The 13,688-nt window shown below is 49.1% G+C and overlaps 1 protein-coding gene across 2 annotated transcripts in view; it reads left to right on the forward strand.

Moving 5' to 3' along the window:
• The first annotated feature begins 407 nt into the window (after window positions 1–407).
• The window catches only part of GLRA1 (glycine receptor alpha 1), a 70,011-nt gene continuing 56,730 nt past the window's right edge, over window positions 408–13,688 (forward strand). For both annotated transcript variants that reach the window (XM_054567909.1, XM_054567911.1), the window contains exon 1: window positions 408–463. In XM_054567909.1, the coding sequence (XP_054423884.1) occupies window positions 408–463 (56 nt within the window). The remainder of the gene's footprint in view (window positions 464–13,688) is intronic.

The following is a 13,688-nucleotide window of genomic DNA, read 5'->3' on the forward strand; positions in this document are numbered from 1 at the left end:
GCGCTCTGATCTCCACAGAAGATTCTTTTTTTTTTCTTGCATGAAGCTGGCCGTTTAAACAGAAAAACGGGTGAAAAAGAAAATATACCCACCCCCAAACGTGCCTCCCCAGCGCCGCAGGGAGCCAACAGACACACTGGAGTTTAACAAACAGCAATACTCTTCGCGCTCTCGAAAACCAGGGCTGGACGCTCTCCGTGGTGCTGAAACGCTTCGCGGTGGCTGCTGTCCGCGGTACCCACAGCCCCCTGGCTCTAGTGTCCCCTGGGGCTTTCCCTCCGCACCGTTCCCCACCTCTCCTTAGCATCTGGATTATTTTTCAATAGCGCTCGCTGGTTTTGTAAGTGCCAATCTGAAACATTTTTTGGCCCCATAACTCGTGGACTACAAAGCACAAGGACCTGAAAATGTACAGCTTCAATACTCTTCGACTCTACCTTTGGGAGACCATTGTATTCTTCAGGTATGCAATTTTCTACTGACCACATCGCTCTGATGAAAATGGGGGAAGGAGCACGGAGGCCGACTCTGTCTGCGATCCCCTCATTTGGGGGGTGGGGGGAGGGCCGTGTACCGCTGCAATCGGGTCCTTCCATCCCCCGCTCCCCCCTCCCCAGCCCCGCCCGCAGGGTGTCTGGCTTGTGCGTGGAGGTCTGAGACAGTCGTTGCTCCGGCAGCTGTTTGCCTGTTTCTTGTGATTTGTTTGCCCTTCTGCCTGCTACAGCCCGGCGCCATCGATGGCCCCCAGCCCCCCTGCATATTGGCTCTCACTCAGCTGGGGACTTTAAGGGGAAGCTTTAGGAGTTACTCTGTTTAATTAGGACTGCATTCTCTCTAACCGCAGTGCCGAAAACCTCAGCTCTCCCGTCTGGGGGAGCCAAGTGACAACTAGCGGTGACGGGGGAGGTTGCACTGGAACTTGCTGGACACAAAACATTTCATTCTCTCTCCTTTTTTGTTGTTGTTGTTGTTTTCCTTTTCTGTGGGTTGTGGGAGTGTGTTGCTGAGGCTTAGTGCTTGGAAATGATAGCGTTATGACCTCAGGTTGTAAAGCCCGAACGTGGGTGCACAGCGGATCTATTTGGAAAAAGATTCTGGGAAACATTTTGCTTTTGAAACTTTGACTCTCTCCTCTGCCCCGCTCACCTTTCCAAACTCTACTTTGTTAGCTGAAGGTCCTGAACTAATGGGCAATTCCTGCTTGTGTTTTGTTTCTTCATGTATGTCTATCCCTGACTCAGTCGCTGAGTTCCCCCACCCATTGTCTCCCAGGTTAAAATTCTCTGCCCACAGGCTTAGCATTCTAATGTTAGTACGAGCAAAAAGTGAAAAATCACCTCTTCAGGAAGCATTGAAATAGATAGTCCTTTTGAAAGTGGGTGAATGATGCCATCTTCAGAGATGGTTATGATAAATTCCATTTACATGAATTGAAAAAAATTATCCTTCTTCCATGACCTGCAGGGATCATTAATCTTCCTCATTTTAGATGCCTGCCTCTCATGTTTCACCATGGCAAAGGACTAACAGTAACTGGAAAAACCTACGTTAGGTTGCTTTTTAAAATAAGTAACCATCAAATATTATTCTCCCCTATCATTAGCCAGCAAATAATTCTTGGATTTTGGGGGTTTGGGGGTTTTTTTACATTGTAGAGAACTCTGCATATGAATTGTTGGTTTGACTAACTGTCGGTTGGTCTATTACATGAATGATACCTCCCCCTAGATTGTAAGGGTCTCTATGTAAGCTTTTCTTCATATCTTTCGCTTGAGATGAAGAAAAGACCCCTCTCCTTCTCTGAGCTGCCCAATGCTTAAAGCTTCTAATCTCCAGTTCAAATAATCCTTTGATAGGCCACAGTCCTGCCCACAGCTCAGAATGCAAATAGTCAGGGAGTCAGATAGAATGAAAAAAGTGCAACAATCCAGGGCCTCGTGAAAGGTAGCCACTTGATGGGGGAAAGGGCAAAAAGTATCCTCTTAATTTAACAATACCAAATCATTTCTCCCCTACGTACACAGTAGAAATGTAAAATGCTCTGGAGGTGGAGTACTTGGTAACATTTGTATGCAAATTGAGTCTCTGTTTGGCATATGGAGACAGAACTGAACCAGAGAGATTAAAGAGCAAATTAATAAGACTAAGCACATCATCCCCTACCCACCTCCTTTTTTCTTGATGAATAGTAGGTAATGCTTGATTTTATTCTTCCAGACACTGTCTTTCAAAAGGGAAACATGGTCTAAAAGGTTTGCATGGTAATCATTTTGATAAGGTTATGAATGCACCCTGTTAATACTTTAAGTAAACTGGTGGTGGCCTATCAGGAAGCATCACTCTACATCTCTTTCCCCTACATGGGCCAGGACATACATGAGCTACAGCGGAGATGGGATAAGATCCCAGGTGTCTATTAGGAAAGGAGAGTCATGACCATGGAGAGCTTGAAAGGGACTGGTACCACTGCACTTCCAAAATACAGGAACGGCTACAGCATTTGAGGAATCAACACTGTTTCAGAAATATCCTGAAACACAAAATAATAAAAATGAGAACTGAACTAGGGAAATACCCTCAGCAATTTTTCAGAGAGGTGAAAAAAGGGGTTACAAGGAGGAAAAGTATTCTTGTTGTCTCATTGGCATGGTCATTCTAACTCTCTCATTTTCTAAATTTTAGGTGAAAAGTAAGGAAGCATTAAAATCGGGGGGCTCCATAGAATGCATGTGGGGGTCAATGGGGACTGACAGCTCCCTAGAAGGTTCCACGTGAATAACCCCTTCTCCCGCAAGGGACAGGCGCCGTGTTGGGATGAGCCGATGCAATCATCTCAGGCACCCAGATACTCCTTAGATTAAATGATGCCAGCTGCTCACCTTGATGGGGAAATCTGGGGTCTAGAAAAGGAAAACTCGATAGCAGAAGCACTGCTGCATCAGCACGCAACCAGCGAGATGGTAATAACGACAGGGAAACAAATAAAACAACAATCAGAGTTCGTGAGGCAGAAATCTCATCTGGTGCCAACAATCAAGGCCTTAGAAAGAGCTGAGGGGACAGAGACTGGGGTCCTGGGAGACAAACAGCATTGCCGTGCTCATCCACTGAGTCCCCATAAGTAAAAAGAGGTGATTTGGCTAAAGTTCCTGCTCTGATATTTGAAAAGCCTGTGGGTCTAAAATTGTAGGAGTGACATTTTAAAATAACCTAAATTTTGTCTCTTTATTTTTATCAATGGGGATCGGGGTTTATATCCAGGCTGGTCAAAAATAATAGGCAAAGATGTGTTTTTTAATAGTAGAAATGCATTCCTTTCAAGACAAAGGGAACTTGCTTTGATTCCCAAAGCCCTGACAGTGGCTTATGAGTGGGAAGGGACCAGGGTGACCCCCAGATCTTCTCACCTCAGTAACTCAAATAGACCCATGGTAAATAGCCATGTTTCTCAATCTTGGCACTACTGGAGTTTTGAACTGGATAATCCTTTGTTAGGAGGGCTTTCCTGTGCATTGTAAGGTGTTCAGCAGCATCCTTGGCACCGTAGCACCCCCTCCCCAGTTGTAACAGTCAAAAACATCTCTTCAGACACTGCCAAAAACCCAGGGTTGGGGGACAAAATCGCCTGCAGTTGAGAACCACTGGTATAGGGTGACAACTATTTAATCTACTGCTCTGATGTACTAATGGCAGTAAGGAGAAAAGTCTAGTTTCTTTGAGAAAATGCCCCTCATGAAACACAGAAAGCATCCCAGGGAAGCAACAAGAGGCCCAGCTAATGCTTGAGAAGGGAATAAAGGCAGGGGAGGGAAGCAGGTCTAAGCCATGGGTGGCTTTCCCCAAAGATGACAATTCCACCTGCCATCCTAGGAAATGTTCCTTTGCACAGGGTTTCGGACTGAATATGGTGCTCACTTGCTAAGAAAGGTCACCAAAACCTTGAAGGGAAAATGTTTCAGTGCACACTAGGGTCAAAAGGAACATGGCAAAGAGATTTTTTTTTTTCATACCTCAGGCCTGAAAAACCACCCAGTGGAGAGGTAAATGTGCTTGCCCCCAAAGCAGCCCCTCTGACTTCCTGGGCTCCAAGCTCGCCAAGAGGGCCAGATGACCGCCTGGGTCTTTCCTCTCAAAATTTCAGGAGCAGCGGTGCGCTGCTGAAACCTCGCCCGCTGCATTTTGGGCACTGCGGAAAGTGTCCGGGAGCTACTGAAGTGGGTCAAGGACTTTTTCCTAAGGAAAGAAGCCCCTTGGGCAGGTCTGCAGTAGGGCTAATCAAAAGGTCACCCTACCTACCTTTGGGGGCTTAGGAACCTTGAGAAAGAGAAACCATGCTGCCTTCTGTTCCCATGGGACAGCTTGGTCAAGGACCCTAGTGGGGTAAATGGAGTTACGGATCGGCACATGCCTTCTGCCTATTTGCAAAACTGATAATGACCTTTCAGGGAGTATTTAGGGAATTTGGTTTTGAGACCACCTTGTGAAAGAGGTTGCAACCAGGTGGTGCCGTGGAAAGAGCAGACAGGCTGCTATTTGAGAGACCCCTTCAAGGGTCAGCTCTGCTCCCACCCTGCAGCGTGGCTTTGACAAGTCTCTTTCCCCTGGGGGGACTCAGTTTTCTTACCAATGAACCCAAACGAGTGGTTCTGACATGTCTGAGTTCCCTCCAGCCTCTAGTGTACGGTCTTTAAGGGAGACAGAGGCCCATACCCACCAAGGCTCAGGGTGAACCTGCTTCAACTGCTGATGCTGCCTTCATTCCTTGACCAGGCATTTACTTATCGCGTGTCCATGTGTCCAGTCCAGAACTAGGCACTCCACAGGGGAGGCAGACGTAACAGATGCCACAGTCCCTGTCCTTGCAGAGAGGGGAGACGCTGCTCCCTTTAAAGCTACATCAAAGCCTTTCTCCTCCCTCAGAGGGCCCACAGAGCTCCAGACAGCCTGTGTGCGCCCTGCAACAGCACCACATTTATGTGGGCGTCATTGACTTTATTTCCTTCATCAGCGGACAGAAGCCAGAATGATTTCTAAGATGGATGGCACTGTCTCCCGCCTGGCCATCCTGATGCTGTTCTGCAGGTTTTCTGCTGCTTTAGGCAAAGCGGCCTTGGTCCAAAGGCAGAAGACCTGGGGTCCAGTATTTAGCTAGTGGCATGACCCTGAGAGGGTTCCATGACCTTTCTGGCCTCAGTTTCCCTAGCCAAAAAAAAAGAGAAGGACATGGACAAATCATGTGATCTAAAATAATTTTTAGCTGTGCCAACTAAGGATGATATTCGCCCAATCTCCTCCATAATAGAACAGTTTTGGGTAGAGCTACCAGCGTAATTTAATTATTACGAGAAAGAACAACATTGAATTATATTCAGGCTCCAAGGTCTGAAAGGATTGAGGACCTCACAAACAACGTCACTCTCTGGGGAGATATGCCAACCCAGAAACAATGATTGACAGGTCCCATAAATACGTCAGTTTCCCCCAGAAAATGCTGCACATGATGAGAGAACATGATACCTGATCGCCATCCTCACAGACCTCAAGAATGGCCTGAGAAAGAGACCGACATTTCCTGTGCCTTAGCAGGGATTCTCTTTGGTTTTTTTCTCCCACATAGAAACTATGTTTTACATTTTGGTTTACCAAACCCCATTCATAATAACTTACATTCTTTCCCTTTATTAAGAAAAGGCATACAAAACTGCCAGAACTACAAATATCACAAGATAAGCAATATCACCACACTGGGTTGACCTAAGAAAAAACGAAAGTAAAGACACATGATGTTTTTCATAAAGTCTTGTTGGAAGTATTAAATATGCAGTTTGTTAGACTCTTTGAAATGTGTAAGATGGATTTCAAGTCCTCATTACTATTTCATGAACACCCTAGGTACCCAGGGACCCCATTTAGAGAACATTAGATTTGATTTATTCTATATCGCTCCAAGAGAAGAATTGGAGTAAATGGATAGATTAATCTTTTAATGTATATATGCAAATTCTGGTCCAATGCGATTTCAAACTTTCTGGTCGATCAGTCACGTGCCGAGAAGGGCTGCCTCAGCGGTAGTGAGGGTCCCTGTCAGTGGAGGTGTGCAAGCAGAGAGGGGGTATCCACCTTCCGGGAGGCAGGGAGAAGATACTTGAACTGCTCCTGTGGATTGAGATTTGTAATTTGCTACAACAAAGTAAGTGAAATGCAGATCAGAGGCAAATCTTCATGATACTTAAGTCCCCTCCTTTCCGACTTTCCACATTGCCATCTGACCTCTGCAAGCTCTCTGGCGCTGTCCACACATGCTCACCCGTACGTTTTTCTTCTTTCAAATGGGCTGTATAATGAATGGGGCAATGACCACACGCACAGACGGTACAACAAAGGATTATTAAAAGGAAATCATCTTCGTTATGTAAGAGCCTGGTTTTACACAATGAGAATTCCCTCAGAACAGAGTGTCAGAGCCAGAGGGACCACCGGGAAGCGCATTGGTCCACGGTCACGCAGGCGCGGGTGGCGGCCACAGGACTGATGGCTGGGAGGGCTGAAGGCCTCTCGGCCCTAAACTCCTGCGGCCAACTCCCTGTTCAGCCTAATGCACAACTGATAACACCAGCCGCCGCCAGCAAGCCCATTCAGAAAGCGCACGGGCGGGAACAATGCCCAGACAGGCGGGGAGAGGGGCTTATCCCCACCCCGCCTGCGCTTTGTAATGCAAGCCCTTCTGAGGGGAGCGGAGGCCCCAACACTTTTGCAACTCTTTATAAAGGATCCCTTTGTGGTTTTCTGAAGTTGATATTGTCCGAGTCTCCCAGGGCTAATTCAGTGCAATTAGATTACCACTCTCTGCCTTTGAATTCAGCTGTTTCTCAGTGTCCGTTGCTAAATGAGTTTGCCATCTTCACAGGGAGCCGCTGACAGTCATTAATCCCAGCCGTGAAATGGGCAGCGTTCTCTCCTGCCTCATATACTGGGCAACCCACAGGCACCCGGAGAACGAGCCCCTGCTCCCGTCCTCGCCAGGCCAGCCGCCATCTCCCACTCATTAACCCCATAGAATCATACTTTCCTTTGGTGTCTTAGGGACCAGCCGAATCATGGAGACGTAGGGCAGGTCCCTAATTCAACAGCCTCCCAAATCTAGCGGTGAGGAGTTGTAGGACAGTTTCCCACCACCACACTGGACTGCTGACACAGCATCTCTCAGGGCGGGACCCGCTAACCTATAATGTTCGCAAGAGTCTCTAAGTCAGTGCTTGTTGAACCTCATGAAGATGCTGAGTCAGACTCAGGAGGTCCGGGGTGGGGTCTGAGAGTCTGCATTTCTAACAGCCCCCAGGTGATGCGCTGCTCCAGGGACCAAAGGTATGAGTTCCAAGGCCCCACGTCATTCTGACCGGGGCCCCTGAGGGGCCCTTTCATTTTGCAGAAGAGAGGCTAAGCGACTTCCCGAGGTTACAGAGGGAATGGTGGAGCTCCCAAAGCCCTATCCAATTGTGCACGCCCCCCAAACTCATTCCCCATATGTCATCTGTAACATCCGTGTGGCCTGGGCGCTGCCACTGCACTTTCCTCCCTTCAGCCTTCTCACACACTGTCCTCCCCGGAAACACAAGCATGCCTGGGGAGACGGGCTCCTCGCGGAGCGATCCACATCCCCTGAAGTCCTAGTGCCCCGAAAGTGCTCGCTCCCACAGCTGGGAACCCCCACGGGGGGACACCGCATGAGAGACAGGGCGCCTGGAGAACGGGCCGTGACCCCTGGGACACTGCCAGAAGAGTCTGCCGGGGCTGACGGAAGAGGCAGGTCGAGGTGCTCAGGAGGGAACCCGTGGACTCTTTCTCCAAGGACGATCTCACTGAGCGGTCTTCCCATGCACGGTGCACTATCGCCCCTGCATAACCAGAGGCTTACCTAGCCCTGCCAGGTGTCCAGAGACTGCAGCCGTTCTACCATCTGTCTGCTCCGACCCCATCCTTCCTTCCTCTCTACCTCTTTGACCTATCATCCTTTCCGCCAAAGCACGTTAGGATCCTGCACATCAAACAGAGTAACTGCCATGACCTCCGGACCTTCGAGAGCTGCATGCTCACTGCTGCCTGCTCAGTCCTGCCGCGCTCCGCAGCTCCACGGGAACGCAGCAAGGCCAGGCCGCGGCAACCCTCACTGCCAGGCCCACGCGCAGTTGCTGGAACAAGAGCGCTTCGCAGTTTAGAGTGCTCCACATCCACGACCCTGTGTGAGTCTCCCAATCACCTTTAGAAAGAGATACAAAACAGTGGTTACTATCCCCATTTCAGAGCTGAGAAAACTGAGGCTTGGAGAAGAAAGATGACTTGCCTACGGCCATGCTGTTCATCTCTGAGTAAAGGCAGGATTCCAACACAGCTCTCCTTCCTCCTAGCCGACCACGCTGCCTCTTTCCCCATAAAGCCGGAATACATGTATATCCCTGGCCCTACAGGCGTTACGTCTATGCCTCTCTGTTTCTCTTAAAGCTGCAGCCCTGTGAGCAGGTACAGATAAGAGGCTAACAGTCTCACTAGCGGCCAGTGGGCCACAGGGGTGGAAAGAAACCTGTGAAGGAAGAGCTGGGAACTTCCCATCCGGGCTTTGCTTTGACAGCGTCATTTTCTTCCAATTCTTAGCCAGATGCGTTTCTTTCTCTGTTCATGATCCTTTCTAATTGTACCATATAGGCACACATTCTTTTGTTTTTAAGTTATAAAACTAGATGTGAGCCTAAAATCCCCTGGATGATGTTCTCCGGGTCCATCCAGCTTTTATTTCTTTAAGGAGTGTCCTACATGATCACTTTTGTTTTGCTTTTATACATGCAGGAAATGATGATGTATTTATTCCCGTACTTATAGGCCCATATGTTGAAATATACTGAAATTTATTGAACTACGCATACTATCTACTGCAATACGAACACTACCACTTCGTGGAATCGTATTGCCCACATAATTCTGCAGTTAGCTTTGTGCGCGTATCAGCACGTCTCGGGAAGCTGGCCTGTTGAGGCTTATGGCCCCACCCCCTCTAACCACCGCAGGCCCCCCTGTCGCAGGTGTCCCATTGTTTCCAGCCATCGCCCTGTGGATGGGCATTTACATTTTTTCTAATTTTTCTACTGCGTTCGGTGCTGCTGTAATCACAGGGTACCTACATCTTTGTGAATACATGTGACAGTCGTCCAGACAGGCAACAAGAACAAGAGAGGGAACTGCTGGGGCACGGAGCATGGGCATCTTTGATGTTAATAGACACCGCAGGTAGACGTTCCTTTCTTCCCGAACCTCCCCTTCCTCCCGCGTCCCTTGTAATGCTCCACCTCAGCCTTGACTGCAACAGCGCACTGGTGATAACCACTGCTACTGGGTGTTCACTCAGTGCTGGGCACTGCACTAACAACCATAGGCCTCATCCCATAAGCCCCCAAAGTCCTTCGATGTAAGCACTATTTTATTCCCATTTTACAGGTGGCAAAAAAGAGGCATAAATAGGTTGTGTAATTTTCCCAAGGCAAGGCAACTAATAAGAGGCAGAGCCAGGATTCAAAATCAGGTCTGACTCCAGGAAACATTCTCTTAACCACCACTTAACCACCACACTGTCATTGTTACTCCAAGAAGAAACCAGGGAGGAGGGCGGAAGCTGAACTGGCTGAGGGGGAGGGAGGCAGAATTCCCCTCCCCAGGTCAACGACAGCTAATTGCTTGCAAGTGCTTCTAGACACTAAGGAAGTTAACATACGCCTGTAAATAGATACGCGTTTTCAGCCTCCATCCCTCACAGAGGACAGAAACGGCACTGACTTCCAGCCCATCCCAGAGGTCCACAGTTGGAGCTCCGAGGGTGGGGACAGGCGAGTGCAGCCCATCCTCTCCTCTGTCCTCCCTGCCTTGGGACCAGAATCACTGCACTGGAAAAGCTGTCAAGGATTATGGGAAAGAACTTCTGACTGAGTTGAGAGGTCGGGAAGAAAGACAGCACAACCTCTGGTCTGTTTAAAATTTTTTTTTTGTAATTGCTGCTCCCTAGTACTTAGACCAAAGACCTTTCCAAGCCTCTTGCTCTAACCTGCAAACACACAGGACTGTGTGTGCCGAGTTTCCCTTTCCGTTCAGTGTAGGAGGATGGAGAGGCCGCCCAGCCCCCAGCATCGGAGGCCTCACCGCAAGCTCCAGGCCTGCCACTCCTAAAGCAGCCCCAGAGGGCTTCTCAGAACACTTCCAGGCCCGGGGGCCGAGGGGCAGAGCAAAACAGAGAGAGGCAGCGGGGGCTCGGCTAGCTCTCCCTCGTGACCGCGTCTTCACTCAGTCACGGCCTGTGGGAGGCCCAGGTGATGCCGCCTCAGGCACCTGTTCCCAAGAGTTCTCTGAGGGACACTGGAGACGGAGACGTCTCTGAGTGTGCCCCTCGCGGGCCTGTTACTAGTAGGAGAAAAAATACAACCAACAGACATACGTATCTCCTAATATCAGCTCCCAAAATAAACTTGCTGGTTTGTTTGTTTACATAATAAACGTGCATGTTTGCTATCAAATATTTAAACCGCATAGGGGGATAGGTTTGGAACTAAAATCCAGGGACATCTTACTCTTTGGGGTAAATCACTTAAATAGTTTGATATTCATCTTTGCCAATGATTTTAATGGCATGATAATGACAAAAACATGAGTGCTGACCATGTGCCTGGTATCTTTCTAAAGCTGACTATGTATTAACCCACGTAACTCTCAGGACAATCCTATAAAGCGTACACTATTATTCGTCCCATCATATGGATGAGGTTGCAGACAGGGAAGCAGAAAGCTGAAATGCTTTTCCTAGGGTTGCCCAGCTTGGAGACAACGGTGCCGGTGCCAGACTGAAACCCGCGCAGTCTGGCTTCAGGGAGCCTTTAACCTCGTCAATACCTTGTTGGTGTACGTACAGGTCTAGCTCATTCATTTTTGCACTTGGGCTCCTCTCGCTGCGAACTCCAGGTTCCAGTGCCACCCAGCTCTCGGCTCGCCCCAGCCCAGCCTCCACCGCCATTTCCAGCTCCCCTCCGAATCCCAGTCCCCCCGCAGACTCTCCCCCGGCCTCTGTCACGCCCTCACTCCCATCCCTGTGCCTTTCTCCCACCGCTGCCTCTCCCTCTGTACATCTGGAAAAGCCCCTTTCCTCATTTCTGCCCTGAAAGGAACCCCCACCCCGCCCCACCCCGCAAGCTCTGGATCAAAGGCCATTTCATTTTGAATCTTGCTTCTGTCACTTCCATGCGCTGTTATCTTGGCAGTTTGCTCAACTAGATAAAGAGTCACTTTGGAGCGCTCTTCCCTAGCAGAGCACAAGCCCTTAACACAGGGCAGCTCCCCCTCCGCTTCCCTGGCATCCTAGCCTCAAGGCCCACCCCCGCATCACTTTCTCCATGAGGGCCCTCTGGATTGTCACCATCCCTACCCAGGCTGGGCTGGACTCTCCTTCCTGAATCCCATTGGGAGTGTAGGCTCTCCTTCTGGCACATGGTTTGCTCCAAGGTGTCCCGGGCACACTTAGGTGCCTTAACTTTCCCGCAGGATTGTAAGCTCTTCAATATCTAGGAACTTAATGAAGCTCTTGGTGCATGGGAAAGGCCAACGAGAACACAGGGGACACAAACTCCGGTGCTACCCTGGGTTTTTAACTTGTTCCACTTCCCCCTCACAGGTAGTATCATCCCCATGGCTCACGTATTTAGAGATTCAGTGCTTGTGCAATTGAATTGCTTCGTCCCCACATGCCTCCTCCTATCCTCCTCTTACTGGCTCTGCAGAAGCCCAGGATCAGAAGCCTTCCACCTGGCCAACCCCAAATCACTGCTGTGTCTCACTGTGACCTGTTCTGCTCCAAGGAATGAGTCACAATGCCAGTGAGCTAGACATGGCAGCCCGGCCTTGACTCAGTCACTGTTGCAGTGAGTTGGTCAGCTTATCCTTGCTGTGTGGCTGAGTGCGTCCACATTCTGGGCCTCTCAAAACATCTGAGCCATCGCAGGCAAGGCTGCTTGCCGCCGTTACCTGGCTCTCCAGAGGGGCCCCTTCCATGGGACAAGGCAAATGTTCTACAGTGGTTTTTAGTTGGGCAGAAAGTATGGACTTCATTGGAGATAGTTTTCTTGATGGGACCTAAACCATCTGGGAGAATAGAAAAACTCTTCACAGGAGCCAAGGAAAGATGGTGTCATGCCCAGACAGAAGGGGCCTGGAGGAATTCATTGACTCTGCCTTCCAATATAAAAGGCTACACTTCCTGAAAAAGAGAGTGACAAGGTCCAATAAAAGACCTAATCCCCGTGCTGCCTCAAACTGGACAGCTAAGAAATTAGAGCAAGACTTCCTGCCCCCTGCAGGCCCTGCTCTGACTTTGCAACTGAATCTCAGTTTTTCCATCCCTGAAATAAGATCAGACTATGTAAAGACAATGGGTCTTTCCAGACTTCGTTGCATAATCTTTAAATTAAATTGGCTCACAAAAGGCCCAGCAGTTAGAAACTCTAGCTTGGGAATCAGCCAGATAAGATATAGAGTCCTGGTTACACAACTTGCTAGCTGAATGCCTTGGAGCAAGATTGCTTTTCAGGTTCCTAAACCTCGTTTTCCTCATCTGTAAAATGGCAATGACAATTGTCCCTCCCTGACAGATCACCCAAAGGATGAAATGGAAGCAGGCCTGTAGAGCGCTAGCAGTGCACGTGGCACACGGCAATCGTGCAAAGCAGGAAGGCCATGGTTACTGTTGTTCAAGAGGGATAGCTGCAAAGCACTGTGGGAGCATAAAGAAGAGTCTGACTAACCCCGCCTGGAGGTGGGGAGACAGTACAAAGGTGAAGACAGTTTCATAGGCATCAGGACACTTAAGGCAATTAGCCATAAGGAATGACTAATTCACCAGGTGGCAAAGGGTGCCAAGAGAGAAGGATGCAGGCGCAGGGCAAGGGCTCACAGAGCAGCCAAGCCGGGTGAGGTGGAGCTCAAGGGCACTGGATCGGCCAGCTGTCCACCATTTCCCACGCTCAGCCCAGCCCTGCTCTGCTCTGTTCCCTTCCAGTGGGCCTTTCATCCACTGGAAGCCCAGCTGAGAGTGGACAATATGTTCATTACCCAAAAAATATGTATTGAATTCTTACTGTATGCCAGCAACTGTTCTAAGTTCTGGAGATAGAACAGTGATGAGCAGAATAGACATGGTCCCTCCTCTCACCCAACGTAACTTCCAGAGGGAGGACAAACAAAGGAACAACTTGGGAAACTATAGAATTCAGGCCATGGTCAGTGCTATAAACCTAGCGAAACAGGATAACGGGACAGAGAATGGTCCAGTAGAGCCTGCCCCGGGGCACCTAGGCTCTCACTTGAGCCTTAATCCTAGGAGAGGGAAGGTGGAAGAGAACTGTCCCTTTTTATTGATGAGGAAGCAGAAGCCCTGAGAGGAGCAGTGATTCATCCAAAGTCTTATAGCCAATAAGCACCAAAGGCAGGCAGCCTCACCCCATGCAGAAGCATCAAAGGTATCCAAAACAAAAGACTAAGGGGGGGTCAGTCGGGGGAGGCAAGCAGCAAAACAGAATGTATAGTAGGATCCCATTTTTATCTTTTTAACTGTTTTATTGTTCTCTTGTGGGGAAAAAAGTCCAGAGAAATGGACCCAAAACTGT

This window comes from Pteronotus mesoamericanus, unplaced genomic scaffold, assembly GCF_021234165.1.
Source record: "Pteronotus mesoamericanus isolate MK-2021 breed Mesoamerican mustached bat unplaced genomic scaffold, CSHL_Meso_final contig_2, whole genome shotgun sequence".
Classification (NCBI taxonomy): domain Eukaryota; kingdom Metazoa; phylum Chordata; class Mammalia; order Chiroptera; family Mormoopidae; genus Pteronotus; species Pteronotus mesoamericanus.